Source organism: Echeneis naucrates, chromosome 14 (genome assembly GCF_900963305.1).
Source record: "Echeneis naucrates chromosome 14, fEcheNa1.1, whole genome shotgun sequence".
Lineage (NCBI taxonomy): Eukaryota > Metazoa > Chordata > Actinopteri > Carangiformes > Echeneidae > Echeneis > Echeneis naucrates.
This window is the reverse complement of record NC_042524.1, coordinates 6,784,920-6,812,330: the sequence shown is the minus strand read 5'-3', so window position 1 is coordinate 6,812,330 and position 27,411 is coordinate 6,784,920. Positions and strand designations below refer to the sequence as shown.

At 41.9% G+C, this 27,411-nt stretch overlaps 4 protein-coding genes and 1 non-coding gene across 9 annotated transcripts; 2 read left to right on the top strand and 3 right to left on the bottom strand.

Moving 5' to 3' along the window:
- Window positions 1-790: 790 nt before the first annotated feature.
- On the bottom strand, window positions 791-7,739 carry LOC115054781 (RNA-binding protein 4-like). Of its 3 annotated transcripts, XM_029520173.1 has the most exons (9): window positions 7,729-7,739; window positions 6,919-7,098; window positions 6,585-6,769; window positions 6,183-6,362; window positions 5,977-6,086; window positions 5,467-5,751; window positions 5,143-5,366; window positions 4,510-4,914; window positions 791-1,582 (listed from the first exon to the last, which is right to left on the bottom strand). In XM_029520173.1, the coding sequence occupies exons 2-9, from the start codon at window positions 7,077-7,079 to the stop codon at window positions 1,579-1,581; spliced, it is 1,554 nt and encodes a 517-aa protein (XP_029376033.1). In that variant the 5' UTR covers window positions 7,080-7,098; window positions 7,729-7,739; the 3' UTR covers window positions 791-1,578. The 3 variants fall into 3 exon arrangements, with proteins under 3 accessions (XP_029376033.1, XP_029376031.1, XP_029376032.1); XM_029520171.1 differs by having other exon boundaries at window positions 791-4,914; XM_029520172.1 differs by having other exon boundaries at window positions 791-4,914; window positions 5,161-5,366.
- A 58-nt stretch (window positions 7,740-7,797) lies between these two features.
- Window positions 7,798-13,386, top strand: LOC115054669 (ras and Rab interactor 1-like). Of its 2 annotated transcripts, none has more exons than XM_029519986.1 (6): window positions 7,798-8,328; window positions 9,445-9,648; window positions 9,797-9,914; window positions 10,523-10,595; window positions 10,815-10,906; window positions 11,221-13,386. In XM_029519986.1, the coding sequence occupies exons 2-6, from the start codon at window positions 9,445-9,447 to the stop codon at window positions 12,489-12,491; spliced, it is 1,758 nt and encodes a 585-aa protein (XP_029375846.1). In that variant the 5' UTR covers window positions 7,798-8,328; the 3' UTR covers window positions 12,492-13,386. The 2 variants fall into 2 exon arrangements, with proteins under 2 accessions (XP_029375846.1, XP_029375844.1); XM_029519984.1 differs by having other exon boundaries at window positions 7,798-8,322; window positions 11,221-13,385.
- Window positions 13,134-22,559, bottom strand: LOC115054668 (dipeptidyl peptidase 3-like). 2 transcript variants are annotated; one of them, XM_029519982.1, is made up of 19 exons: window positions 22,334-22,559; window positions 20,831-20,989; window positions 20,513-20,657; window positions 20,288-20,377; window positions 20,021-20,158; window positions 19,859-19,933; window positions 19,600-19,690; window positions 19,274-19,404; window positions 18,985-19,115; window positions 18,700-18,758; window positions 17,576-17,770; window positions 17,328-17,440; window positions 17,138-17,230; window positions 16,670-16,732; window positions 16,432-16,556; window positions 15,459-15,579; window positions 14,806-14,985; window positions 14,129-14,291; window positions 13,134-13,621 (listed from the first exon to the last, which is right to left on the bottom strand). In XM_029519982.1, the coding sequence occupies exons 1-19, from the start codon at window positions 22,492-22,494 to the stop codon at window positions 13,479-13,481; spliced, it is 2,376 nt and encodes a 791-aa protein (XP_029375842.1). In that variant the 5' UTR covers window positions 22,495-22,559; the 3' UTR covers window positions 13,134-13,478. The 2 variants fall into 2 exon arrangements, with proteins under 2 accessions (XP_029375842.1, XP_029375843.1); XM_029519983.1 differs by lacking the exon at window positions 22,334-22,559 and adding an exon at window positions 22,010-22,082.
- trnas-gcu (transfer RNA serine (anticodon GCU)) lies at window positions 22,361-22,442 on the top strand. The gene has a single exon. It is a non-coding gene; the product is annotated as a tRNA-Ser (tRNA).
- Window positions 22,560-23,464: 905 nt separating the features above from the next.
- LOC115053769 (endosialin-like) lies at window positions 23,465-27,411 on the bottom strand. Its single transcript, XM_029518536.1, has 2 exons — window positions 26,315-27,411; window positions 23,465-25,502 (listed from the first exon to the last, which is right to left on the bottom strand). The coding sequence occupies exons 1-2, from the start codon at window positions 26,730-26,732 to the stop codon at window positions 23,758-23,760; spliced, it is 2,163 nt and encodes a 720-aa protein (XP_029374396.1). The 5' UTR covers window positions 26,733-27,411; the 3' UTR covers window positions 23,465-23,757.

The window sequence follows — 27,411 nt, the reverse complement described above, 5'->3', positions numbered from 1 at the left end:
TGCATATGCTCTTCCCCAACTACACACAAAAAAAAAACAAAAAAAAGACAGGCGGTGAACATAAGTCAAGAGGTACTTAAAATAGTGAGTTGTTTGTCGTCTTGTATTTGCCATAATAGAAGACATCACAATCTACTGACTCCGCTGTCTGCAAATACTCAACAGGGATCCTCATAAAATAGACCTTTGTATTCATCACTGAAGCTACTTCATGGACTAATCTGGCAGCTGGAAACCAGACGTACATGTTACCAGAGCAGAAACTGCATTTTTGTGTTGTTATGCTAATGTTTGTTGAATGATGTCTATGCAGTTTCATGTTCCACCGTCTGTCCATTTATACGCATTCTGTAGGTCTACTTGTCATTTTACTTCAGTATACTCTCAGTATAGTGTATACTGTACTGGCCACACTCATTCATTACTATAACATCCATCTGTAAACTCTTCACTGTCGTTGAGGCCATGAAGCTCAGCAGTGTTCATGAAGAAGTCTTGCCAGCAGGGAGTGAGGCTCCATAACTTCAATTTCTTCTCATTTTCTTTTTTGTATGTCAAAGTGATTGAATTATCAACAGGTTTGGATTGTTATCAAATTATTGGTTTTTATTTGAAAAGCATAGGTTGATGTTTTTGGAAGAAAATGGAATAAAACGTCATCTGATGCTGAGCTCTTAGTTATTTGATGTTTCCTCCTCTAACACGTTAAAAAGGTTCATCATTAGCTGTGCTCTGATAGGGAAACTTGCATCTTTAATTATTCACACAGAAGCTAAAGTTCAGTTGAAACTCATTTATTGATAATTAAACATTTCAAAGAACATAGGACAAAATGTAATTTAAAACAAAATGATAATATTTGTGTTCATTGTCATTCATACAAGTCGAATGTGGCATCGAAAATCGTTGGTTTGGGGGAGAAGGGGAGTCGAGCGTTGAACCAGCAACCAATCCTGAGCCAGGCTATTCAACTCTGAAATGGAGGGCCTACAGATGTGCTCTTAAGCAAGGCACTTAACCCCAAAGTGGCCCCAGGGGCACATTTACAAAAACTAAAACAACGCATCCTAGCTAAATGTCCCACGTCCAGCTCTGGCTGTGATTGCCTGGTACTGTTGAGTGACAGGCTGTTAGATACAGGATGTACTAACACCAGTGTACCTGCTTCGGAAAGGGTTTGTATTTTAGACTAAACGTTGGTGTACATCTCCTCAAAAGTTGGTGTGTGAGCAGTCAGTATGAGGGGAGCTGGAATGTATGAGCAGAGTATGCCTGGGGTTGGAAATTAGGGCTCCATTTCCAAAAACATCTGAAATCCCGACAAATAAAAATCCCTGAAGACAGTTGAGGAATAGAAGTATGGCCAAGAGTGTATCATGTGTGTATGTATGTGTTTGTGAGTGTATACGCATGTTTCGGGGAGGGGCAGGAGTGTGTTGTCTGAGTGTTTACCTTAGTGGGGGGAGACCCCATCGTCCACAGCAGTTTCAGGCCTAACGCTGCTGTTTTCCCCATCCCACGCTAGAGCTGCGTGTGGCGTACGTCCAGGGCAAGGGCTCAGTTTGGCTCCCTCCCACTCTAGCTGCAATAATCAGCAAGAGGAAGAAGGTGGCTGGAGCAGCAGCAACAACAAGGCATGCAACTAACAGATCACATGGAGAAGGTGGAATAATGTGGAAAAGTAGAGAGACTAACAGCACTACCAGTTCAGCTGGCCAATAAGAAATATGAGTAACTAATGTGTGGGACAATCACGAACCGAACAACTACTGTAAGTCATAAAATTCAGGTGGAGTCAGGTGTGCATTAGTATCATTTGCACATATAATCTAAGCAAAATGCAATGAATGGAGTTAAAATACATCTATATGCAAGAGTGGATCTAAACAGCTGTCTAGGTGTGGTATGAATGCAGAGAAAGCCAGTGATCCTAGCCATGTGTCAAAATCAACCGTTTCTGTTGAGATCAAAAGAGGGAAGAGGAAAAGGTCGACAGCCCTTCTCACTGCTGCTCGTTGAAAAGAAACACCCAAAAGAAAAAAAAATAGAAGAAAAAACAAAAGCGCCTTTACTGAATCCAAAGCTTTCAGGTTCGCCTGCAGCACCCAGACCATCACCTGATATCTACTCAGTTAACAACCCGGCAACATCAACACCGTACCACTGCACAGCATTTCATAAAGGTATACTTGTACCTGCTCTCAGCTCAAATGACAAAAAAACAAAACAATTTTTTTTAAAAGCATCTTCCCTGGTTTTATCCAGTGTGTTTAATTCATATCCTTATATCCAGTGGCCAAACACCACTCAACACACTGCAGGCATGATGCTGTTCTTTTTCAGTCATTCATAATGACTTTGTTCGAACAGACCGGTACAGCAACTTAACAGTCTTACTACTCATCTACTTACTATCGTCAGCGTTCAAGTAGAAACACTATCACTTCATCTTATTATTCAGTCAAAATTTTTACCAAATGTTGGTTAAGTTTACTTTTTCAGTTTAATTGGGATTTAAGTATTTACACAGGTACCAAATTTGACCCTTTTCTAGTATGAAACTTAGCTTTCAACATTTCAACTTCGAAATGGTTTCCAACATGGGCAAAGTTGTGAAAGTGGCTATAAAACAGGAACACTAAGGATAGAAAATGACAAAAACCAATTGAAACTTTAAGCATCTATAAAGGGCAAATTATTTCAATGTCCACAGGCAAACAGTATTTTCTGCAATTCTTCTGGCTATCATAAATTCAAAAATGTACATACGAAACACACCAGTCCTCTTCAGCCTGGATTCTTTGTTTTAACTGAATGCTAAAAAAAAAAATGTTGTTCAACTTAGTCTAACAGCATTTTAACACAACTGAACTGAAAGAAAAAAAATATATATGAGAACGACTATGAATTCCTTTGATTTCTTCTGTTCTAGAAGCAAACACTGGCCATGGACTAAAAACTCTCACAAGATATTTAACTCCTCACAGTGGTATTTGTGTTCGTGCCAACTTCTGAGAGGCCAGGCAAGAAAAAAAACCAAGCAAGGTAGATTACAGCAAACTCTTCCAAGCTAATGTACTTCAGTGTGGTTGCTGAAAATATCCAGTTCGTGTTTTTACCGTGTTATCAAAGTCATGTCAAAAGCTCTTGGCTATACTTCCAAACTGCAAAACTTCAAACATGCAAAATCTTCCAGTCAAACAGGATGGAAATTTACCATGGATGATTTTTTTGTCACACAATCTAAAATAGGGATGCTCGAGATGACCCATCATCATCATCGTCACAACCACTCAGAGAAATGTAGCTACAAAATAATCCAATTGATCTACTCCTCGAACTAATCAATCTGCTTCATACTGCCACATCAAAGATATCCTTGACCCAAAAGTTGAAAAAGTCTAAAGTGATACGACAAAAATTTGAGTTTGAATGAACAAATTAATTTTGCAACCTACCAGCAGAGTGAAACATTCCTGAAATATATTCAAGACAATCTGGTCAAGCAACAACCATTCTCAATCTTTACCAGATGAGCAGTCTTTTGTAAAAAGGCAACTAAATCAGCACAATGCACTGCTGAAATGTACGTAGTTAAATGTCTAGACAAACAGGCTGCTGAACACAAAGAGTCAGTCTGTCAGCATTCAAACTAAGGCTTGTTGTATACCCCACAAAAGGTGATCCTAAACCAACACAAGTGTGTGGTCTTGAATGTATAATAGAAATCGGTCATCACACAGGAAGATGCGCCTGTATAGACAAATCTCCCATACTGTCGGTTAAGTCCTGACAACAAGAAGAGTGCAAGACTGGTAATTTTCTGACTTTGTCAGGCATCTGTTTAAATAGATGACCTCTCAAATTGTTAGTCAATGAGCTGTGTTTTTTCACTTAAAATTTGAGAACCCAATAAAAATTTTGCCCAATAAATATTGAGATGCACGTTCTCTATCGAATACTGTGAGGAAATCTCACTTTTTTATGTGGTGTATATAAGAGGCCTTGATCCAACAACAAACAAATTAAGCTTCCATGAAACCCAACACTGGCCTCTGAATCTAAAAGAAACATTTAAGCTTCTTTAACATTCAACAAGGATCCAGCTGTGCTTCAAATTCTAACAGGAAACTGAATATTGAAATAATGGCTGTCCTACTCAGGTCCACCTGTGTCCACTTGATAACTCAGATAATCACCCTCTTATCTGCCATTAGCTGACAGGCAAACTAGTTACAGATTAGGTTAAATTGTACAAAAGGGGAGATGCTTCAGATTTAAAGCATTCCCACATCCAAACTACAGCCTTGCTCCCTCTCGGATTTTCCTGTTTAAACTGTCCCTTATGTAAATATACATGCACGCGCGCACACACAAACTCAGACACACATCTGCAGCTTGGAAGGATTGTGTAGGGGATGGGACTATCGATAAGGGGGTTCTGGCGTGTGGTAAGGGTAATCATGGCGCTGGGGCATGGGTTGCCCGTGTGCGGGTGTCTGCTCATACGGTGTGGATGCGGAGTAGCTTCCCGCTGCTGCGTAAGCTCCTGATGAATCATATGCTCCGTAGCCTCCAGATGCATCATAGCCCGCCGAGGTGTCGTAGCTTCCTGATGAGGCATCATAGTTGCCAGATGAGGTGTCGTAGCTCCCTGATGAAGTGTCGTAACTTCCAGAAGCATCGTATGTTCCCGGCGGAGGGTAGGCTCCAGACGCGGCATATGTTGGGGGTGCTGTGTATGTCCCTGGGGGTGCAGGGGTTGAGGAGTCCTGACCCTGTGTGGTAGCTGGTGGAGGCGGTGGAGGTGGTGGAGGAGGGTTGGTGTAGGCATACTGGAGGTACTGGTACTGTTGTTGGTACTGTTGATACTGTTGGTATTGATGCATTTGCTGGTAGTACTCTGTGTAAGACCTACAGTGCAGTGACAAAGCAAAATTAATAAAAAAAAAAATGCCTTTGCGAAATAAGCAAATAATTCTTTTTGTGTAATGTTTTTGTTAAGTAGTTTGTAGTCACTGATATTCATTAGCCTTCTGTTATAAATCTATGACTACGGCCATTATGTCAAAAAGTTGAGGCAGCATTAAAATTATTACTTTTCTTCTGCCTTCATCCTACATTCTTTATTTAAATGTGTACCTAGCTACAGGATCTGACCCTTCAGGAGTTGCAGTGGAAGCTGCAGGCTCATCAGGTCCCCCGGGTGGTGTTGGCAGCAGGGCACGTCGTTTTGGTCGAATCTGAGCAAAGGAACCTGGAACGGGGTCTGGGAGGAGCGGGGCTCGATTTCCTCTAATTGGGCTGCGGTCTCGCTCATTATCTGAAGATGTTGTTTTTCTGCCTGCCTGTTGCTCTGCCAGAACCTTGTCGATAAAATACACACAAAAAATGCTTAAAATGTACAACATTGTTAAAATGCACACAGAAAAGATCTTCATTTTTTCTGAAATAAATGTGACAAACCTTCTGTCCCTCCTGAAAGAACTTGGCTCTCGCTGCCTCAAAAAGTGTAGTTGGATCTGGTCCTGCCTGTGGTTCCACCTCATCAACAACAGCAGCGGCGGCCACAGTATTGTGATTGGCCAGATCATGGTACACCTGATCAGCAACAGTTCCATATACCTGGCTCGCAAGAGCACCGTATATCACTCCATCTGCACCTTTGGCACTTGTAATGCCCTTCAGAGCAGCGTAGGTAGGGTCAAAGGATGTGGTGTTGTAGAATGAGTTATGAACACTTTGTTGAACCTGCAGGGACAGATGAATGACATCAGTATATCAAATTGAAGTAAGCTCAAACCTGATTTATCTAAACTTATAAGATGGGAGAAGATATGTGTTCTTAAACATCAGATCTGAGAGAGACAAGTTCACTGACATTAGCCACTGTTTACCAATGTGTGTATTTTTCTCCACAATTGCTTCACATTTAAGGACATAATTTGTTATAAGTTTGGCATAATTATGTCTTACTTGAATGGGTAGTCCTGCAGCAGCTGCTGCAGCGGCTGCTAACACAGCCGCTTGACTCTGATGATGTTCTAATGAGGGAGGTGGTCGGGGAAGAAGACCCTCTCTGCCACCTGCAAGATGGAGGTGACAGAAAACAATGATAAGATTGGGATGAGCTGTTTACAACACAGTTGTAATGTGGATCCTTCCAATCGATTTTACAATACCTGTAGCATTGGCTGAATTTCCAGTTACAAGCTGATTGATCAAAGGCTGGGCTTTGGACAACTCTACGGCTAACTGACGGCCCTTGAACATGGTTCCATTGAGAGCCTCAATAGCAGCCAGGGCTTCCTCCTTCCTCTCCATATGCACAAAGGCGTAGCCAACATTTGAGCATAATCGTGCTGTACACAGGGAGCAATAAGATAAGTTAGACCGATGTTAAAAAGAAATGTGTAAAATATTTTTCACTTTTTTATTTAACATTAACTTAGATTATTGAACACTTAAAATTAATGGAGACATGAACACATTTCATTGGGGAAACTGCAACATTTTATTTGTTATGTTAAACTATTCTCAAATAAACTGTATTTTGTGTATTAGGGACAGGATTTATAACACACCTTTAACTTTATCACAATCTAAAACTCTTCCAAATGTTGAAAACAGTCCATGCAAGTCATCTGCCGAGCACGTTGCACTGAGGTTCCCCACAAACACTTTAGTGGAGTTGGGTGGCCGTGCACGAGATTCCTCGACCACCAGGGGCCTGCCTCTGTACTCTTTGCCATCGAGATGACGTATAGCCCTGTGAGAACAGTGATCTTTGTTAATCAACAGGTGCACAGTAGAAAACGCATACAAAAGGAGATACACTCATAACATATCCCCACTCAACTGCATCCAATGAATGTTTCAAAATGGCAATTCACATAATATTAAGGGATGGTTGAATACCTGTCTGCTGCCCCCTCTCCCTTCAGGGTAACAAAGGCATACTGTCTCAGCAAAGAGCAGGTGTTGATCTCGCCATATGGTGCAAAGAGCTTGGTTAGCTCGTCGTGAGTTGCATCTAGAGGAAGGTTGCCCACAAACAACTTCACGTTTTCACCGCTCATCTCTGAATCAACCAGGCATCTGTAAGAGAGTAAACAAGGCCTGTCGGTTAAGTTGCTCCATCCGGAACGATAACTGGTCATCTCAGTATAAAGAAAATTTACAAGGAAAAAAACAATTAGCAGCACATAGAGCGCCTTATTTAGCTGCAAAGACCCAACAAAACAACGTTATTTCCTATAACAGAGTTTACCCCGCCATCTGGTAAGGAGTCCTTGTCGTTAGCTAATCGACTGTCTTTAGCTAAGCTAATTAAACCTTGAACTTTTGTGCGCGTTGGATTTGGGGTGTTTGGCGAGGTCGCTGGGTTGATCAATGTCGAATATAGGGCGGTCGAAGGGCATCAGAAATTGTTTACCGGAGGCGATGAGCTCGGTTACTTGACCAGCAGTGAAATCCACTGGCCATCTTGTTTGAACGGTAGCGTTAGCGGCGTAGCTAGCGCGAGCTAAGCTAGGAAGCTAACGCTAACGTAGCCGTTTTTAATCACAGCAGATTATGGCATTTACTTGAGTTAGGTGCTTATCATCCACGTGCGGTGTCTCTGAGCACTTAAATACATCATACATTTTTTCAACTCATTTCCAAAAAATTGAGGAGGGGAGGAAAAAAAACCAATAATTGTACCAGCTAAGCACACAGGCTACTCACCCAACGCGGTCCCGGAGCTGGAGTATTTCAAACCTCACTTCCGCTTCCGGTTTGTGGAGGAGCGGTGTCGGCTGCGCTTTCATGAAGTTTATCCCAAAACTAATTTCAACAAGCCTCACAAACTATTATACAAATTATCATCATATACTATTATCACCCCTATAGCGTGCACACGTATTTTTGCTAAGATATTTTTGGGATATTGTGATGCAAAGTTGGATGACAACTTTATTTAACTTATTTGGAGAATTTCGTTCAACGTTGCTGATGTTAGTGCGTTTGTGCTGACACGCAGAATTGTCGTACAATTGTCGCATTTGCTGAAGTAATGACGCTTTCATGCTTCAGTTAAACTTGCTGTCGCTCGCTACAATTTCAAGTTTAACCTCCAGCCCATGACTTTGCAGTGACATACATGTCTGCAGGTAAGATTAAGTGTAGAAGGAGGAGACAAGGAAGCGGAGACTTCCCCACAGCAGACCTGTGACCACACGTCGTGACAGGCCGCGGAGGAAGAGCACTTCACTTCTCCTCGTTTTAAACTTGGATCAGGGAGGAATAAGGACTATGTTTTCCTAAAGTGGAGCCAGAAAGGTAAAGGTAAAAAAAAAAAGACAAAACAAAACAAAACAAAAAACCTAACTATATAACCCGAACGTGTTTAAATGTGCAGGACAAACGATTTGATCTAACGAGCTGTAGGATTAGACAGCAGGGAAACTGTGTGTAACATAGTTCGAGGAGGAAACGTACACGTTTTACAGGAATGCACGCTGCAGATCCAGGCAGATGTTGACATGCAGATTACAGCCAGAAAGCCGGTTTAATATGGAGGAAGACAAATTCTTAATAATCACATTTATTTATGAATTTTAGCAATTGCTGTTTTTTTTTTCATTCTTTTTCTTACATTTTTATTGTTACTTTGCACTTGGTAGCCTGCCGTTGTGTTTATATTTTAAAAGTGTCTTTCCTGTAGCATTTAAGATGTCTAGGCTGCTGCTCTCTGCCAAGCCTGGACATGCTGTCTCAATCCAGGTAGATTTACTACACAGGTGTGTGTCTCTGTGTGTCTGCAATAAATCCACCCATCTTACTGTTCTGACTGTGACCACGCACACATCCAGATGAATGACAAATAGGTTGGCAGGTAGGTTTACAGATGCTGAGCAGGCCCAGCCCGGAGTATTCATATTGGGTTGCCCGATTGAATGAGGGAAAGAGATTGAGTCAGTAAAAGCTCAGCTGGTTGTGTTTCAATAAGAGCAGTGACATCTGCATTTCATCTATAGTTAAGACATCAGTAAAAAAGGTTGGAAAGCTGACCGAAGGAACAAAATTGATGCATGTTCATTGATGTGATCATTTCAGAAAAACATGCTGAATCATGCATTGACATGATTGTGCAGTAATGGCAGAAAGTCAACAATTAAAGGGATATTATAGCGGGATTGCAATGTGCGAACCCCTCATTATAAACGTTAAAGGACTTTTGTGAGTTTGATTGTGCAAGATCTAGAGGCATTGGCCTTAAAAGCATTATGGTTGAATAATTTACTGAATGGCTACTTTGACACTTGATGTTTGGTTTTCCCTTAATCATTTACCCCCACGTATTATAACTATTTTTAGCATGCATAAGGGTGTGTGATCAGTTTTAGTTTTATTGACAACAGCATGTGTACTCCTCTTGTGTGTGTGTGTGTGTTTGTGTAGATGACACAGCAAGAAGAACCTCTGTATGACTTCCCAGAGCCTGCCCAGACATCAAGGCAGAAGTCATTGGGACATCAAAGGGGACGTGGGTCTCTGAGGAGCATCAGTGTGTTGGACCGCCTCCTGCTCACAGTTCCTGTCTGGCTTCAGCTGTCGATCAACCCTGCCACTGCATTGCACATACTGCAGAGAGAGCCTCCAGGGGTCAGATCCACACATCCAGTACACATTAAGGAAAATCACAAGTGTGCCATTTGTCAGACTGCAGACACACAGTGTTTTATCTCTCTTGCCTTGTCCCTCTTCATGTCCTGTGTCCTCACACTCAGTTATCGGTTGTGTTGTCCTGCAGACATTTCTGGTGCGAAAGTCTCGCACATCCCAAAGGAACGTGCTGTGTGTCCGTTTGGCGGATGACAGCATGCCGTCCTTTGTCCAGCAGTTTGGCATCAGGGAGGAACACAAGTGCAGTAAGAGCCTGACAGTCCAGAAGCCTGATGAAGTTTAATTTGCGGTTTCTGTAAACACATCCTCTTTCTTTCAAACAGAAATTTATATTCACAGCACAGTAATTTCACAGCAGGACCTAAAGACTGCTGTAAACGATGGTGCATTCTGCCAGGCTTGCTTGATAGCATCATTTGAAACATCTATCATATGTATACATATTAAAATGTATGACAAGGGAGCCTGCTTTCATTTGGTTATCCCAGCAAAACGAGATCAACTCAGTTTTTATTTATTTTTCACCCTTTCTTTTAGAACGGTGAACCCTACTAATGCATGTATACAGCAGCAAGTCTCTGATATGTGTTTCAACTAAAAAAGAGTGGAGTTACAAATGGAAGACAAATTAATGGGTGGATTGCAGAAACTTTATTGATATTGAAAAACATGTTGTTAGCTTGATAAAATGTTTACTATAAATATACCCAACGTGCACTTAAAATATATAGAGCCATGTAGATCACAGTGAATGAGATGCCTGATGTGTCCCAGTTTAAAATAAAGTGTAATTACTTTCCTACCTTCTCCCTCTCCAAAAACCCCTCTACCTTTGTATTGTTCTCACCCTAAGCTCTGTCTCTGGAGACTTCAGCCATCAGCTTCCCAGACCTCCCAAGATTAATTTCCTTCTACTGTGTCAGCAGGTAAGTTTTTATCCTCCTCATTCTCATCGGTGCCTCGTGGAGTCTTTTCCTGCAATCTCCTAACATTTTCTTTCTTTACTTTATTGTTTTAAATGTTATTGTACAAACATCATAGTATAACCTTTCTCTGCATTGATTGGAAAGATTTACTGATCCGGCACACTTGATTGATTTGTTTATTTACTTTTTCATATGTCATATCATATCTATATTTGCCAGAGATGTGTTACCTTTTCCACTGGAGCTTCCTGAAGCCATTGCAAAGGCAACATCGCACAAAGAGCTGGAGTCCATTTCTCATATGGGAGTAGGTTGGTGCACACAACTCCTTGTTGCCTCACACTGAAACTGTACTAAATACCTTTGAAGTATTTATTTACACAAGCTGCACACACATAATATATCACGTAATTACCACCAGCTATTGGGAAATATATAAATACCAGAAGAATTTGCCTGTTAGTATTTCTTGTTTTTGATTGATGGAGGAGTATAAAGAAATACTGTATCCTATTAAATGTGGTGGTTGTTTTTGCAGATAAAACGTGTTTTGCGCACTAACAATTACAGAGTGTTTATAAAAGGTAATGATAATTGGAATAACATCATGGTTTCACCATTTCAGAATTTTGGAGTTCCCATCTAAATGTTCGCGGGCCACGGGAGCCGCCAAAGGCCCTGAAGGAGAAGAAACCAGGCGTTGTAACCTCAGCCTTGCCTGCTACTAATCCAGAGACAAGCTCTGAATCAACTTCCCAGCCTGACTCAGACGACCAGCCCAAGACAGCACCTGACTCAGACACTACAAGCAAACAGTCAAACCAGAACCCCACTCTGTTCCACGAGTTCTGTCCAATCACGACCCGCAGCCCCAGAGAGTTGGACTGTGGCTCAGGCCAAGGTGCTCTCTGTTTCATCAACCCACTCTTTCTGCAGTCTCAGAACGCTTTGTCCAAACGACGCATGTTCAAACATAGCCTCAAGGTTCGGGTTTCCATGGAGACATCGACCATGCTGTCACCCCCTCTTGCTCCGCCACCTCCACCACCTCTAATGCCCAAAACAAAGGGGAGATCTAAGGTCCAGAAACAGCGACAAGCCAGCAAAGACCAAGTCCTTAAACAGGGTGAGAGCCCAGTTCATACCACTCAGTGTGATCCAACAGCTAAGGACACCCGACCTCTAACAGAGACACAGAACACATCAAGAGAGGCCCAAATCTTGCCTCCATCAGCAGCACCTCACATGCAGCCTGAGACACGGGATCAGGGCCAACCACAGAGACAGCCAGGCAATAATCAAGCTGGAGTCGAGGGAGTGGACGCTCCAGCTCGGATGGAAAACGTCCCCACTGATTCAGACTACATGCAGCCTTCTCCAATCATCTCTCTCTCCCACTCTGTTTCTTCCACAGTGCCTCCAATTTTCCCCAAAGTGTCTCCATCCCTCTCTCCTCACAGCTCTCCAGGTATTTCTCCCTCTCTATCCCCATATCAATCGCCTTCTCCTACTCCCAGAGTCCCCTTTTCTCTCTCTCCACACGACTCACCCAGCGCTTCACCATCTCTTTCACCATATCAGTCCCCATCTCCTTCTCCAAAGGTCCCCTTCTCTCTCTCTCCCTTCACCTCTTTAGCTTTCACTCCGCTGGCAGCGGAGGCTTATCACACACCTGCCACCCCTTCAAGGCCAGATAAGCAGAGATCAGAAAGAGATGCTGAAGGAGAGGGAGCAGGTGCAGATGAAAAGGAGGAGGAGGAAAAGGGTCTGCTTTTGCAGATGAATGCTGCCTCTCTTAATGACACAGACAGCTGCAGCTCCTTTGGCAGCCTTGAGGGGGCAGCAAATACTCCACCTCGGTCACCTTGTGATCAGGATAAAGGTACAAGCCTTTAGTGAACAACATTGCATTATCATTGAACAGCATGATGTGACATCAGGCAGCATTATGTGGAATTAGTGTAGATAATGTTGTATCTCGTATTTAGAGACTTTTTAGAACAGTACTTTGAATTAAGTTATGTTTTTCAGTATAAAGGCAAAACTTCTATCAGCTTCACCCAACATGTGGCATCAGGGCTCTTTTTGATCTTATTAAAATATGCTGAAAGCCACTCTCAGGCTGTGAGTGAATTTCATTTTAATGAAGAAAAAAAACCCAAAAAAAACAAAACACCTTTTCTGTGGTTTTAGTGGAAAACAATATCGATGTGATCTTATTAAACAACTTTTATTTGTGCAGAATCAACACATTTCTTTTGTTCAGAGCTTGTTTAGGAACTTTCAGATACAGCAATATTTTAAAACAGTCATCTATTACTTCATAACCAAAAACTGGCCAAAAGTAGCATCAAGTGTTGTTATACCTTGCAGTTAAGTTTTCAAATAATCATCAACACCAATGCTGGAAAAACATTTTATGATTGGACAAGCTGTGAGGAAGGAATCATTCTTCAGCCAAAAGTTGAAAACTACCCAGAGCAAATTATATAAGCCTTTAAACCCAAGAAGCAATTTTAACTGCCTGTCAGTGTTGGGTTTTTTTGTTTTTTTTTTTGTGACTGAAGTCAGTGTGTCTTGAAAAATGGGCTTTCTAAATGCATCTAAAAGAATGATGGTGTCAAATTAATGAGCTTATTTATTTGTATTTGATCCAGTTATCAAAGACCTGAAGCTTTAAGAATCTGAGTTGTGGCTGGTGTGTTTGGCAGATGTGTTCATGTCCTATGGCTTTATTATAGTATGAAACTTCAGAAGTGTCCTACAAAAGGATTTTAAAATCACTGCAGTTTTGTGTTTTGACTCCATGAAGTATCACGTTGCTATTATATTGTTAACAAAAAAAGATATATGAAGGAGGTGGGTGCTGATTTCACACGTCCATCAACACCAGCACTGGGTGTCCCTTTTGCTCAGCTCCAGAAGGTCAGCCTCAACCTGCTCTGCGTCATCTTGAAAGCGTTCAGTGAAGGAGGAAATCAAACCTTCTGCGCTGCCTTCATATTCCACCAGCTCTACGCTGTCCCCTAGAAACCACACAGTCAGAAACAAACTGAGCAATTTCCTCAAGAGGCTACAACTGAAGATATGGCAACATGGCAAGTTTCTGCTCAGTTAATTACACCTGAAATAGGATTTGATGTTTTTTCCTAAACTATTTAAGTCTGATCAGAGACTTATGATGTGTTAAAGTGATGAAGAGTATTTAGTTTGGTAATGTGGTAATGCACTAAACATTGCGATAGAACATACCACAAAGACAACTTCAGTCTGATTTGGGAATAAAACTAAGGGTAAAATTGAAATAACATGAAACAAGATGTGGGCACATCTTCAGTTCTTCCTAAAAGCTTCTGCTTGAAGCTTTCCTCAAATTTTCACAAAATATAACCAGCTAGGCAAATTAATTTCCATTGAAAGTGAAAACCACAATGTCACAGGTGCAGTGAATACAACTGGCAGAAGAAATACATGTATATGCATTTTTGTGTAAATCTGACAGAACTCCCATAAATTCATTTTGAGGTACAAACCATTAATTTTGGTGTTGGCCTGGACAAACATCTTTCGAGCTTCCTTCCTCAACAGCACTGTCTCCCGGAGACGCAAGAAGTTGTGAGCACCGCTGTTGCTGACACTGGAGTAGCTATCATAAAGAGCCCTGCCCCCTTCCACATCTGCCGTTGACTTGAACACCTACAACAAGGTGAAGTCAGGTTAGTAGCTGTAGCAGCAGAGAAATGAAGAGGATTGTCAAACAGAGTGACAATTAACTGTCACCGACAATTACACGGGACGCGTTGCTATAATTGAGCTTAGTAAACTGCTGTCACAACCGGTGACTCAAGAGGAGCTGAACCTTTATTTTATTCTTTATTTAAGTAATGATGATTAGCTCAGGTAGAGTAAAATATCATGATAAGCCAATCATGGGTAGAGGTGCTTAACAAGCATAATTTTTTAACTTTAGACTTCTTATTTGATGGCCTGCTGGGGCCTGTTGAGGCCACATTAATATATCAAAGGTTTTATAGATAGATTCATTAGCTGATAATTTCTGCTACCATTAAAAAAAAAAAAAAAAAAAAAAAAAAAGGAACGACCAGTGGTATGCTAATACAAGTAACTTGTGATATAACCTGTGATATATCTCGACAATATTGTTCCTGATGTCTTCCTGCTGTGTGGATTTGTAAAAGTATCAACATACCTGCAGTTTACAAAGGAACCTGTGGATGGCGTTCTTGCCTACAGTGTGGATCTTGCTTCGGTCCAATGTGATCCGAGCGTCAGGCTTGCCGTCCTGTCCTGTGACTTCCTCCAGACCCACCAGGTCCTCCCCAGCCTCCAGCAGAACACGCAGGATCACAAAGCGAGCCTGCATATGAGCCTGAGAAAGACAAACCATGCACAGACATGACACACGTTAACACCAAGACATACGCTGAATTATAAAACACAGACACATCAGACTGAGCCAGTGAGGTTGTTAAGGACAGATGGTTTATTGTCTGTATGTTGACTCGTGTTGTAAACACTCCTCACCCAACACTACGTATCTCTGAAGTTCTATATAAATTAAACTTATGATTCATCATTACATGTAAAGCCCTAGTTTAAAAGCCTGCTCAAAGTAAAAACTTTATCTTTAGTATCCTATTCATTCTTAAGAGTAAAAACCATGATTATTTCTAAGTTAAGTGTAAAGCTAATAATGATGTGAATAAATATGTCTTACAGCTCACACTTTTATTCTTACTTTTACTATATCAAGTTTGAACTGAAGTTTGACAAATATAGATTCAAGCTCAGAGGGGGACAGATTACACAGTGTAGGAAAAAGCATGTGGGCAGACAGGGTACCTGTCTCCAGCTCTTGCTTTCAGGTGTGTAGAACTCCAGGCCTAAAAGTCCAGCCCTGACCATACTGAGCCAGTTGATGTATACCACATCCTCAGCATCCTGGCCTTCGTGACCAAAAATACTAAAGAATAAACACAGAAAACAGCAACAGTAAACAGCCTATTCCCCTCAAATCATCAAACAAGCATTACCTGATACTGGGTAGTTAAACTGAAATCCCCATTCCATGCATTTTCATTTAAAAGGGAAAAAAAAAACAAAAACAAAGGGGGGGCAATTTGTGGATGCATAATTTACCCCAAAATGTCAACGGTGAAGGATTAGCCTGCGTATGATACATCGGAAAACAACATCTGTTAGCAGAGCTGGCCTGAGGTACAAGCAAATTAATGGGCTGTAATGCATGGATTCTTAGGGTTTCTTTAGTTCATTTGTTTCTTCAGTTATTGATTTAAAGGTTTCGGGTTTTGGCAAGTGTAATAAATTCTAGTACAGTATTTAGTGGGTTTTTTTTATCTATAAGAAATAAGTCTTTAATATGTCAAATATGAAATGAAAACTGCAGTCTTCTCTATTAATCAAGTCCGTTTTTATCTTACTGACTTGTCTTATACAAAATCATATCCAAGAGAAAATCACAGCAACACTTTGTTCATTTTCAGGCAATCCAGACAAATCTCCCATCATAAATAACGCTCAGATGTACCGCACCACAAATTACTTGCAGCATTAACATAGACCAAGCCTGAGTAACAGCATGTTATTGTGTACAGTAAACATTTCCTGGCAAAAGCTCAAGCATAAATGGGTTTATGCTGCCTTGGATTAAACAAAGAAAACCCCTTCATTGTCCCTCAGAAATCTTAAATCATGCCCCACAATAATCAATGCCTGACACACCAGTTATATTAATTCCTCGGCAGATGAAATTCACCTAGGTACAGAATGGGTAAAGGTTGCAAGTCGGCTATACCTCAGGACTGATTTGTTGAGACAAAGATAGAGTCCAACACACTCTGCACGACATTCTTCATAAGAGGAGGCAATTGTGGAGAATTTACTGTCCCAAGTCTCACTGCCCTGATACCAACTGGACACCTGAAAGACACATTCACACGGCAAATCTTTCGTTTAACAGATGCAGTCAAAGGGTGAAATTAGTCTTAGTCTTTGCAGGAAGCAGGTAGGTGTACACACAACAGTACACTCACCAGTTCTCCGGTCTCTGGGTTGACCACCTTGTTCTGGTCAAAGTTGAATTTGCCCTTGTCATCCTGCATGCAGGGTCAGAGGACATAGTGACATAGACATAACCCAAATCAGATCTTATTTCTTCTCTGATGTTTCATCTCTAAAACCTTCATTAGCAGATAATATCAGATTATCTGCATATACTTTCAAAGGTGACATTGTAGAATTGGCCCATAGCTAATTGCTTGCATATGTGTAAATTAACATTCATATGACCACTAATGGTACAGCTCTGGCCAGGTGCTGATAGGATTTAAATTCCATAGCCATTTAACCAAGATGGACAGTAGCAGCAACTCAACATAACATGTGATAACATACAAAACAATACATTATAATCAAAATAGTCCTATACAAAGAGGAGCTCCATGTATTACAATGGAGGCTTTGTAGTATATTACAATATTATAACATTATATTTGCCTGACCTGGACAAACAGCTTGCCACTTCCATGGCCCAACAGCTCATGAAGTCCAACCTGAACTTCAAATGATGGGCCCTTCCACTTGATGAACAATTCCTGGATACACAAACACATTACACAATATCCAATCATGAAAATGTGGGATACAAATAAAAGATGGGGGGTAAGAATACCAGGAACGTTTGGGCATTACCTTGTCATCCTCTTCCAGGAAAGTAAGCTTCTCTTTTTGTGTAGCATAAGCTACAGCCAGCACATTGCCTAATGACACATTTTTAAAGCCCTCTGATTGTCTGATGTCATCATCTACAGAAGGAAAAAAAAAACAAAAAAACAAAAACAAACAAAAAATAAATAAATACAGTGTCATGCTGACATTCAGAGCGAACCCAATCCCGATCTAATTTTTAAGTGTAAACTTAGCATCATCAGTGAACATACAGTTGGGGATGTTAATGCCAGCTGGTATTCCACTCCCAGCAAAGGTGAGAACATCCAATGAGGTGAAGTCAGGCTTAAGGAAAGTGTCCTTCTCAAACTCCTTGGGCCAGGGCAGCTCCGGAAGCAAGACTTCAGCTGAGCTCACCAGTTTGCCAAAGCGCTCGCTCATTGCCTTGTTCACCACCGCAACAAAACCTACAGGTAAAAGCACAAGCTAAAATTATGGATTCACAAATCTATCCTTTACTTTCTATCATGAGCCATCTTTTTTGTAGATTAGTAGATAAGTTAAATCAACAGCAGCATGTTGACCATACACAACAAGAAAGGATGGCAAAGTACCAAAATGGTTTACTAATGTATTAATCCGAGTATTTTGCTTTGTCATGATTCACAGAGCCAGCACGGTTTATTTGTTTTGCTGTTGAGTTCAACAGTCTTTCTTCAGTGCTGCTTACTTAACTAAAAAAAAAAAAAAAAAAAAAAAAAAAAAACAGGGCTACTTTGAATAAAAAGTATTTATAAAACTGAGAAAGGAGTGGGGGCGAAGATTTCCAAGTCTTGTGAAACCAACCTCAAAGTGTTTGAGTAGCACTAAAGGTTTAGACAGGGACAGGGACTCTGGTTAAACTTAAGAGAATGAAAGCTGTCAAATACTGAGAGTTCCTGGGAGGAAACCTGCATGCACAGTTCATCTTTCAGTACAACTATCACATCCAGTATGACAACGCTTGGATGATTGAGACAAACTATAAAACTATGTGTATAGCATAAAGCGTCGCCGCCAACGGGGCAGCAAAGCTAGATTTGCTGCCAATGGGGCCTCTATAAAGTTCTGAATAAAAAGCTTCTGAATACTTTAAAAATTACATAGTTTTGGCATTTTAATACATTTGTTAATTATCTTGTATGTTGATGGTTATTATTGGCAATTATATCCATATGACACAAAGTGTGCAGATTGGAGGGGTCTGAATATTTTCTGCTTCCACTGTATGTCTGGTAGAGTTTTAGTAGCTCAGCCATACTTTTGATTCTCCCCAAGTCTCCAGCTATGTAATGTAACCATAAAACTTTAGGAGGCCCATGGTGTCACTATTAATGACCACTCTGGTAGCTGTTACCTTCAAACTCTCCTCTGGAGCCAAATGGGTCTCTGTAGCTCTCTATGAAACCTATATAACTGAGAGAAAGAGAGGGGGAGGAAGGAGGGAAGGTGGAATGAGGAAAAATAAGCAGAATACCAAAGATTTTAGTGATTAAACATTAGAAAAGCTTTAACAGCCAGCATGAGAACGAGTCTGTAAGAAGGAACTTGACAAGGGACTGAAAAATCAAAAATCAAAATCAAGATCCATTAGGAAATGGAGTAAGTTAACATGTTCAGTAGAGGTATACTGAGGGCTCACCTCTCAACAATTGGTCCTTTGTCTTTGATCCAATAGCGTGAGCCCTCTTTATGGGCATCAACAGAACCAAGGGTGAAACTACGCCCATACTCCTCAAGCATCTTTCTCTGGTTCTCATTGGCGGCGTAGGCCTGTAACAATAATTTGGAAAGAGAGCAACACTTTAAAAAGTTTAATTCTTTGCTGATATTATCTCCTTTTTAACCCTGTGCTGCTCCACATCTGGGTGAATATGGGCTTGAGCTTGAATGTGAACTTAATTTTTCCATTGTATTCCTTGTTTTCACACCTGTGCTTGTTGGAGGTTATAGCAGACTTTCTCCATGAGAGGAGCATAGTCTCCCCTCTTCACAGAGAACTCTTTGTCTTCAAAGTTGAAGCTGCCACAGCATGATTCGCATTCCCCATCCACAGCACAATCTGTGAGGCAGCAGCACATATTTATTTTTATTATCATTGACAATGAGGCACCATCAACAGCTATAATGTTTTTCATTCAGATCTGGAGCCATGCCATGCAATACACATTCAAAAAATATTTACAGTTGGGAGATGAATGTTGTATTTATGAATATTTTCAGGTTTTTTGTACAATTACTTCACTTAAGTTCTGACCTTTCTGCACAGCGGAGGCCAAGCGCACCTCATAACAGGCTTTCCCTCCATTTTCCCTCTTAAACAGACGAGTGTTGTAGGCAGAAAGTTTCTAAAGACACACCACAAGACAAAAGATAATTAGACTGGAGTATATGTTAAGAAATTATTTTAAAATATAAATTTAGCTTGTTCGAAGGAAGATAATGACATACCACAGTCCAGGATATAAGAGAAAAGAGGTCAGAGATAATTCATTTGAAGTGTACATTCTCCTCACCTTTGAGTCAAGGAACTTCTGAGCCAGCTCAGCATCTTCCAGACAGCAGTTTCCTGAGAAGTAGGTTGTAATGCCCTACAGGAAAAAAAAAGCAACACATGATATATTTACAGTGAGATAGTTTTCGACCAAGCTGGCTTGAACTGTTTACTGAACTCCCACCTTGTCGCCCAGCCCCAGCTGTTTCTGTTTGTCTTCCAGAGAATAAAGACGACATGAGCAGCTCTCCCACAGAGCCTCCATCTCAGCGGGCTGCTCCTGAAATGCCTGGCTGGCCCACACCAGAGCCTTCAGCTTGTCCTGAGTGGAACCACAAATGCAGAAAGTTTAGAAATATTATCACAGTAGTGGTGATGTAGCATTACAAATTATTATCACGTTATAATACACTAACATGTTGCTGTCAAGTGAGACACCAGATCTTCTTACCTTAGGTAGATTAGGGATGAACTTTGTGTCTCCAAAAGACTTGTAGTTTCCCATATTGGCATACAGGCCTGCTGCATACACCAAGAAAGCCTAAATTTCACACAAAAGAGAAAAAATATAATAAATTGCTTTTGTGTGTGGTACAATGAATGCCTTTACATGTTTGCACTTGTATGGATGAAAGTATGTCTCAAGCATACCCACATGCTATAAGAGACTGTATACCTGGTACTCCTCAGAGCTGAGTCCAGCTGCTGTGGCGACCTGAGCCAGCTGTGAAGGAGTCTGCTTCCTGAAGAGTCTTTGAAGCAAGACGTAGATGTTTGCCGACTCGGGGGATGTCTGCAGCAACACTGCCAAACCGCCATACCTAAAACAGTCAGTGTTTCTTCACTCAGCAGGAAGGAAGGCCTAACCCTTTCCAAAAACTTTTATCTGTATTCTCTACAATGAGCAAGATATTTCTTTTCACAATTAAGAGCTCTATTCATTTTCCCAATGTTGACTTGCTGTTGTTGCTATTGCCTGTGATTAGTAACATACCAAGCGGCACGTGACAGGTAGTGGGCGTACATCTTCTCCTGAGGTGAAAGCAGACGGAAGGCCTCACCACAGTCAAGTGCTGAAATGCCAATGTCATTTGGGAGGTAGTACTGAGAGTCCACCATCTTTACTCTGACGTTAAGCAGTGATGATGAGGAACTGAGTTCAGAAATGGGAAGAGAAAATAATCAAAAAGAGAAGAGTAGATAAGGTCGAATGAAAATAAATGGATTGTGAAAGAAAAAAAAAGAAAAGAGAGAATAGAGAAATAGAAAAAAAACAAATGAGATACATTGATTTTATAAATACATTGTGTGCTGGGATGTACTTCCATCCATGTTAAGCAGCCTGTGCACTTTCAGCAGCTGCCATTCAGTTGAATACACCAACTAATACAGACTTTTACAACATCGCTGCAACAGCTTTGTTCAATGGTGTCAAAACCAATTAGACTGCTGTTCAGTCATATATCTGCATATAATTCCTTATCAAGACAGTGTCCTTTCACTGATCTGCCAATAAAAGTAATACTGATTCATTACTGCTGCCTATGGATTTGTTATATTTTGAGATTATCTAAGACATTTGATAGGTCTGGAGACACAGGAGAACTTCAAATGACTTAAATGATGACATTGGTGGGATATTATTACATTGTGGTTTAAATTAAGAGCTAAAGTTAAGCTTGGGATGCAGACAAAGATACAAACATTGTTTACTCGAATTACATTTGTCCATTATAAATCAAAGCTGAGGATGAAGTTTGAAATTGGCCCGGGTTCAGGAGGAAATAGGTAACTGCAGGTCAGCTTTCTTTTCACTTTCACATTAAAACCAGTGACTTTAAAATGTAACAGAAAAGAAAGGCAAGAAGGAAAGTAACGTTTTTGCGTGTTCTTAAATATCAGGACTCTTAGAAAAGACAACACTAAAGCCACACATTTAAAAACAATACTGAAGAAAACGTTAATGACTCCGGGCTGCTGCATACAGCTAACGGGGGTTAACGTTAGCTCTTAGCGTACATGCTAAACCGGTGCTGAGTGCTTGAAGCATTTAAATACCCCCCGAAATTCTGTGGGAAAAACATGAGGCAGGAGATAGAGTGCTGCCGATTTCCTTACACGACTGGCTGCTATTGAGGAATCTCATGAGGTGTAGAGCTCTAAACTAACTCACCAGATTGTTACCGTATTCTTTCCAAACAGCTCCTGCGAACGTCAAATTGCAGTCTCACGCTCCACACTTCCTGTATTCATTCACTTTAGGCCCGCCCCCCCCAACCAATCACAACGCCCGCGCTATGAATGATGGGAATTTTTACCCAATAGGGCCGCCGTGGCCGCGCCGAACAACACACAACACACAATACACTTCCCGTGCGGATCATCTCTTCCCACGTCAGTCGTGACATGCGGCGGCCGTGTCGTTCGAGGCGCAGAGTCCATGACACTACACAAACACACAAACAAGCCGATATCACCTCATAGCACAAATAATTACCGATACGATGGCGCACAGAGGGCATGTGACGAGGTGGCCGAGTGGTTAAGGCGATGGACTGCTAATCCATTGTGCTCTGCACGCGTGGGTTCGAATCCCATCCTCGTCGGTATCTTTTTCCACCAGCGGACACATCTCTTCACGGTCCGGCTGTAGTACATGCTGTGCCCCGGATGTAAGGCACAGGACCAATGTCGACAAAACGCTGCCGGACACCCCGTCGTCCAGTGAATGGTAACTTTTTTCGTTTTTAGCCCAGCTGAAGCCTGAGCCGGCTCTTCCCTCCCCCACCCCTCTTACTCTGTGGGGCTTTCATGGCAGGCGGCCTCGTCAATGGTTGCATCTCTGCCATCTTCTGGAGTTAGTCAACACAACACAACACACACAGTCAGCAGATAACTAAGTAATACCAGGTTAGGAATGAATGAAGCCTAAAACAGCCCTTCTTCAATAAGCTGTTGACTCAGTAGTACTAAGCTGTAGGAAAATCTTAAATATGTCATAGTGTGTTTTAGTAAGCCAGAGATGACAGATGCCCATTAAAGGTGGCATGTGGTTTCCTACAATTATGTTTTTATTTTGTGCAAAGCTTCTCTATTTCCTCCTGTCAGGTTTGTCAGATTTCTCCCATCAGTCCTGTTCTTAGCGAGGCTGATCGTCATCTCCTGCCCTGTCCTTTTCCATCAGCCATTTTCTCCTCACTCAGATGTTTTGAACATGTTCTCATACCACAAACAATTTATCTTCCTCACATATCCTTGGTGCATATGTCAGGATTTTTTTTCTCTCTCATGAGCAGCAGCCCAAATAAATGTGTCCTCAAATGTTAAATCCTGTTGCAAGATCAGAACGGAGATTTGATTACAGAGTAGACTCCATCAAAATGTCGTGTTTCTCAACAGCACCCACAGTGAAGAAATTTCAAATGTGCATGTCCTTCCCCTCCCTTTAAAAATTTTGCGTGGAAAATTCACCAAAGTCTTAAATTTGCTTTCACACATGGAGCCATGAAATCATAACCACGCATTCTTTCCACATGTGTTTCCTTTTGTGTGTGTATTTGCTCATTACTTTGGTGTATTTCCTTTTATAACTTTGATAGGCTCACAAACCACACAGCAATTCATCAGTTTATTGGTTTTATTGAATTTTAACACATGATGAGAGTGAATTATTTACAAAGGGTGTGCAACAGGAAGTATTATGTTTTCCTTGATGAGAGCCAATCATCTGTACTACATCCAAATAGTAGTTTCAGTGACCGGACCTCCACCACAAGAGAAATGGGAACAGACATTTGGGCTTTCAACACATCTGTATGAGTCTGTGTGTGTGTGTGTGAGTGTGTGTGTGTGTGTGTGTGTGTGTGTGTGTGTGTGTGCGTGCGTGCGTGCGCGCGCACTTGTATTTGTTTATTTTAGGGTTCATGCTTGGGTTTTGCCGTCCCTCCTGTCAGGAGGTGTTGTAGGGAGTATCCAACGATAGCAGTCTGAGAAACTCAGGCTCTTGTCCACAGCACAACTGGTGCAGTAGACGATCCCCAAAGCTAGCATCACTACGAGGAACACACACAGAGGCACCAGCAGGGCCACTAGCAGCCAGCTCCTGTCGTGTTTCCGTTTGCCCTCAGAAGATCCATCTCCTGCCTCCGCTGTGCCACTGACATCTTTTTCACTATCCGTCTTCGATGCCTTTCCTTCACCAGCACTGGCTGACCCATTTTCAGTCTCAACTTCCATTTCATCACTAACTTCTCTCGCCCCCGACTTAGCCTCATTGTCAATTTCATTGCCTGTGTTATATTTCTGTGTTGGCGACGGGGCTGTCTGATGTCGCTTTGGTGATATGTCATCCCAGTGGTTGAGATAATTGTCCTGCCCCTGAGTCATGTCAGGAGAGAGTCCCTCAGGGACTTCTGTACGCCAGTCAATGTCAAAATTAGTATCGGGTTCAAAGTTTGGGTCAGGGGTGAACGAGGTGGACCAAGGAATGTCGTGGTTTGGATCCACAACAGGTACATGAGCAGAGTCACTGGGGTCAGGGGTCAGGGTGGAGTATTCTTCATCATCCGCCGAAGGCAAGCAGCTAAGTCCATCTGACTGCAGGTCATAGCCATTGTCACAGTAGCATTGGTATCCGCCCATGTAATTCAGACACTGCTGTTGGCAGGGCGACTCCCCAACACACTCATCAATGTCCACACACTGCCCTTCACTTCCAAACTTGTACCCAGGGTTACACTGGCATGTGAAAGAACCCACTGTGTTTTCACAGGTGCCTTCACAGCTGTCTTCATCCAGGCACTCATCAATGTCCACACACTCGCCCTCATCGTCTGGCTGGTACCCGGAGTGGCAGGTACAATGGAAAGTTCCTGGGATGTTGACACAAAGTTGTGGACATGGTTGCTGTTGACATTCATCTACATCTGAACATCTGCGGCCATCGGGCCCCATTTGGTAGCCTGGGGGGCATGTGCAGCGGACGCCCCGTGCTGTCTCCATACAGTTGTACTCACACCCCATTTCCACACAGACCTGATTGATTTGAGGCCGGTCAGTGGGACCAGCAGAGTCGGAGGACAATTCAGGGGTTTCAGTTTGGCTAAGAGGGTCAATATTACAGCTGTAACCATCTTCATCTATTATAAAGCCCTCAGAACAGTAACAGTAGTAGTCTGTGTCAGTGTTTTGGCAGTACTGCTCACATCCATGGTCATTACTACACCAGTCTTGGTTTTTTACAACCACACTGGACGAGCAGAGTGGGGCATCTTTGGACCAGCCGACTGTCTCACCATCTTTCTCCGTACACCGCACAGTCTCCTGAGCACCAGCATCTGGGGCCGAGCTGTCCACAGGACATGGTAGATTGGCTACAGACCCATAGGGCACATGAGTCAGCAGGGTACTGACAAGTTGAAATGGGGTGGTGTAAACAGCTGGACCTCGGCCCTCATCCTCCAGTGGAGAGCACATTCCCCTGTAGTTGTACTGGCAAACGTATCCGTCCAATGGCAAAGTGCAGGAGCCATCGAGCCATCGAAAGTTGTCATTTCTGTCACGCCCGCTCTCTGAAATATGGACAGTCATGGCCACACATCGAGGGACTGCACAAGTCCCAGGGCTGTCTTCACGGAGCCAGTTAGTGAACTGGCCATCCTGGTCTCCTATTTACAGAAATAAGACCAGGTTGGTAAAAGCACAAAATCTCTTTTTTGATTATTTTCTTTTACATCAACCCATCTGCTCTTTATTTATAATAAACATCTTGCAATGTCTTAATAACCATTACAGTTGATATGTATAGAATTCAACTTCATTCATTACTGTTTTAATATAAAAGGGTTAGGTGTGCTACAGGCTACATATAGAAATAGACTATTATGGAAACTGACCCTTGAAATAATGACAAAAGATAAAAAAAACAAGTAAGTTTGATTAGTAACTGTTGCAAATTGCATCTGTTTAAAGTCTTTTTAAAGAAAAGATGAAGTCAGACACACTGAGTGATAAAAAAAAAAAACCCTCTGGTTTTTAAAAGCCAAAGTTTGTGTAATGACTAAATCAGGCTGAGGGGTAGCTGTGAGGTCAAAAGGAGGCTGAACTTCAACTGTCGCGCCAGCTCTGTCTCTGTGAAACAAAAGCAGTTAATGTAATAACCATTCAGTGCAGAGCTCTGGAAGCTGACAGAGAAGTCACAATTCTGGCTGGAAACACTGCCAGAGCCAATTTAATCCAGAGGGCATAGTTAACTAATGAATTTTTGACCACATCTCTCCTGGCCCTCCAATTTTCCATTAGGTCATGTTCAGAAATTTCGATTCTTAATTGTAAAAGAAAACGTATAATTAGGTAGTTTATCTTTATTTTGGGAGCATTTTGGCTGAGCTCAGCTATTAAAAATACAATAAAATCACTCATATAATGCAGAAAGTCATTAATGGGAACAGAGGAAGATGAAATGTTAAAAATATGAGACCTGTGACCCAGACGAATCCTCTGAGGGGCCGGGTGGATGAACACTGGCGTGGGGGTCTGTGCAGCCCAATCCAGAGGCGAAGCCTTAACCTGGTCCCCTGTGGCTCGATGGCTGACAGGAGCTCATGGACCACACCCGCTGCCTCATGGGTATGCATCGTCGCAAGCGTCCCACCTCGCTCCCGGCAGCTGCGCCCAGCCTCCCTGAAGGTTCTCTTCTGTAGGAAGACAGCATAGCATCCCTCCAGGTGGCAGATGGCATCTTTTTCTGCCAGGTGAGCCCTGGCAGCTGGATGCTCCGCTTCCGCCTCCCTCAGCCTCTGTCCTTGGCTTCCCGGAGCCAGACAGACCATTAGCAGCCACAGGATACACAGGAGAGCCATGTTGCTGCTGCTACTTCTCCTCATGGTCTTTTGCATCCTCCACCAAGATATTAGGTTTAAACTAGGCCAACATTCAAATGAATGTCTCAAACTGATTGTCAAAATAAATAACAAAATCAATTATGATAAAAAAAACAAAAACAAAAAATAAAAAAAACTTTTCTGACCCCTAGACTTGATTTTTCCCACTTCAAACTAATGCCATGCAATCAGTCTGTATTTCAATAAATAGTCTGATCTAACTGGTTATGAATGGAACAAATCTCAGGCAAAACGGTCCAAAACTAACATCTGATTATCTAAAATAGATCGTCCGAGTTGCTCAGCAAATAGCCCTGGAGTGCACAATCCATCAAACGCCATTCATCAGTAAACTGTCAGTGCTGCTCTCACAATGAAATGGATTTCTCAAGATGCTCTATGAAAGCAATAGAAACCAATGCAATCCAAGTGCATCCCTTAGAAAGTCCAACTGAGCCCAATACAGGTCCAAAATAAAGTCCAGTGAAGTAGTAGTGGAGTCCAAGGTTAAAAACCTTTGAATGGAGCTATCTGTCCTTCATTTACATCCAAAAGAGTAAAATGGAGTCCATAATGAATCTGATGAGTTTCAGTGACAAAAAACGTCTCCTGTGTCAGATCCTGCTTTCTTGCTTCTGCAGAAGTTGGCTCTCTGGCTGGACCACAGAAAGAGAGAAAGATGGGGGAGGGTGAG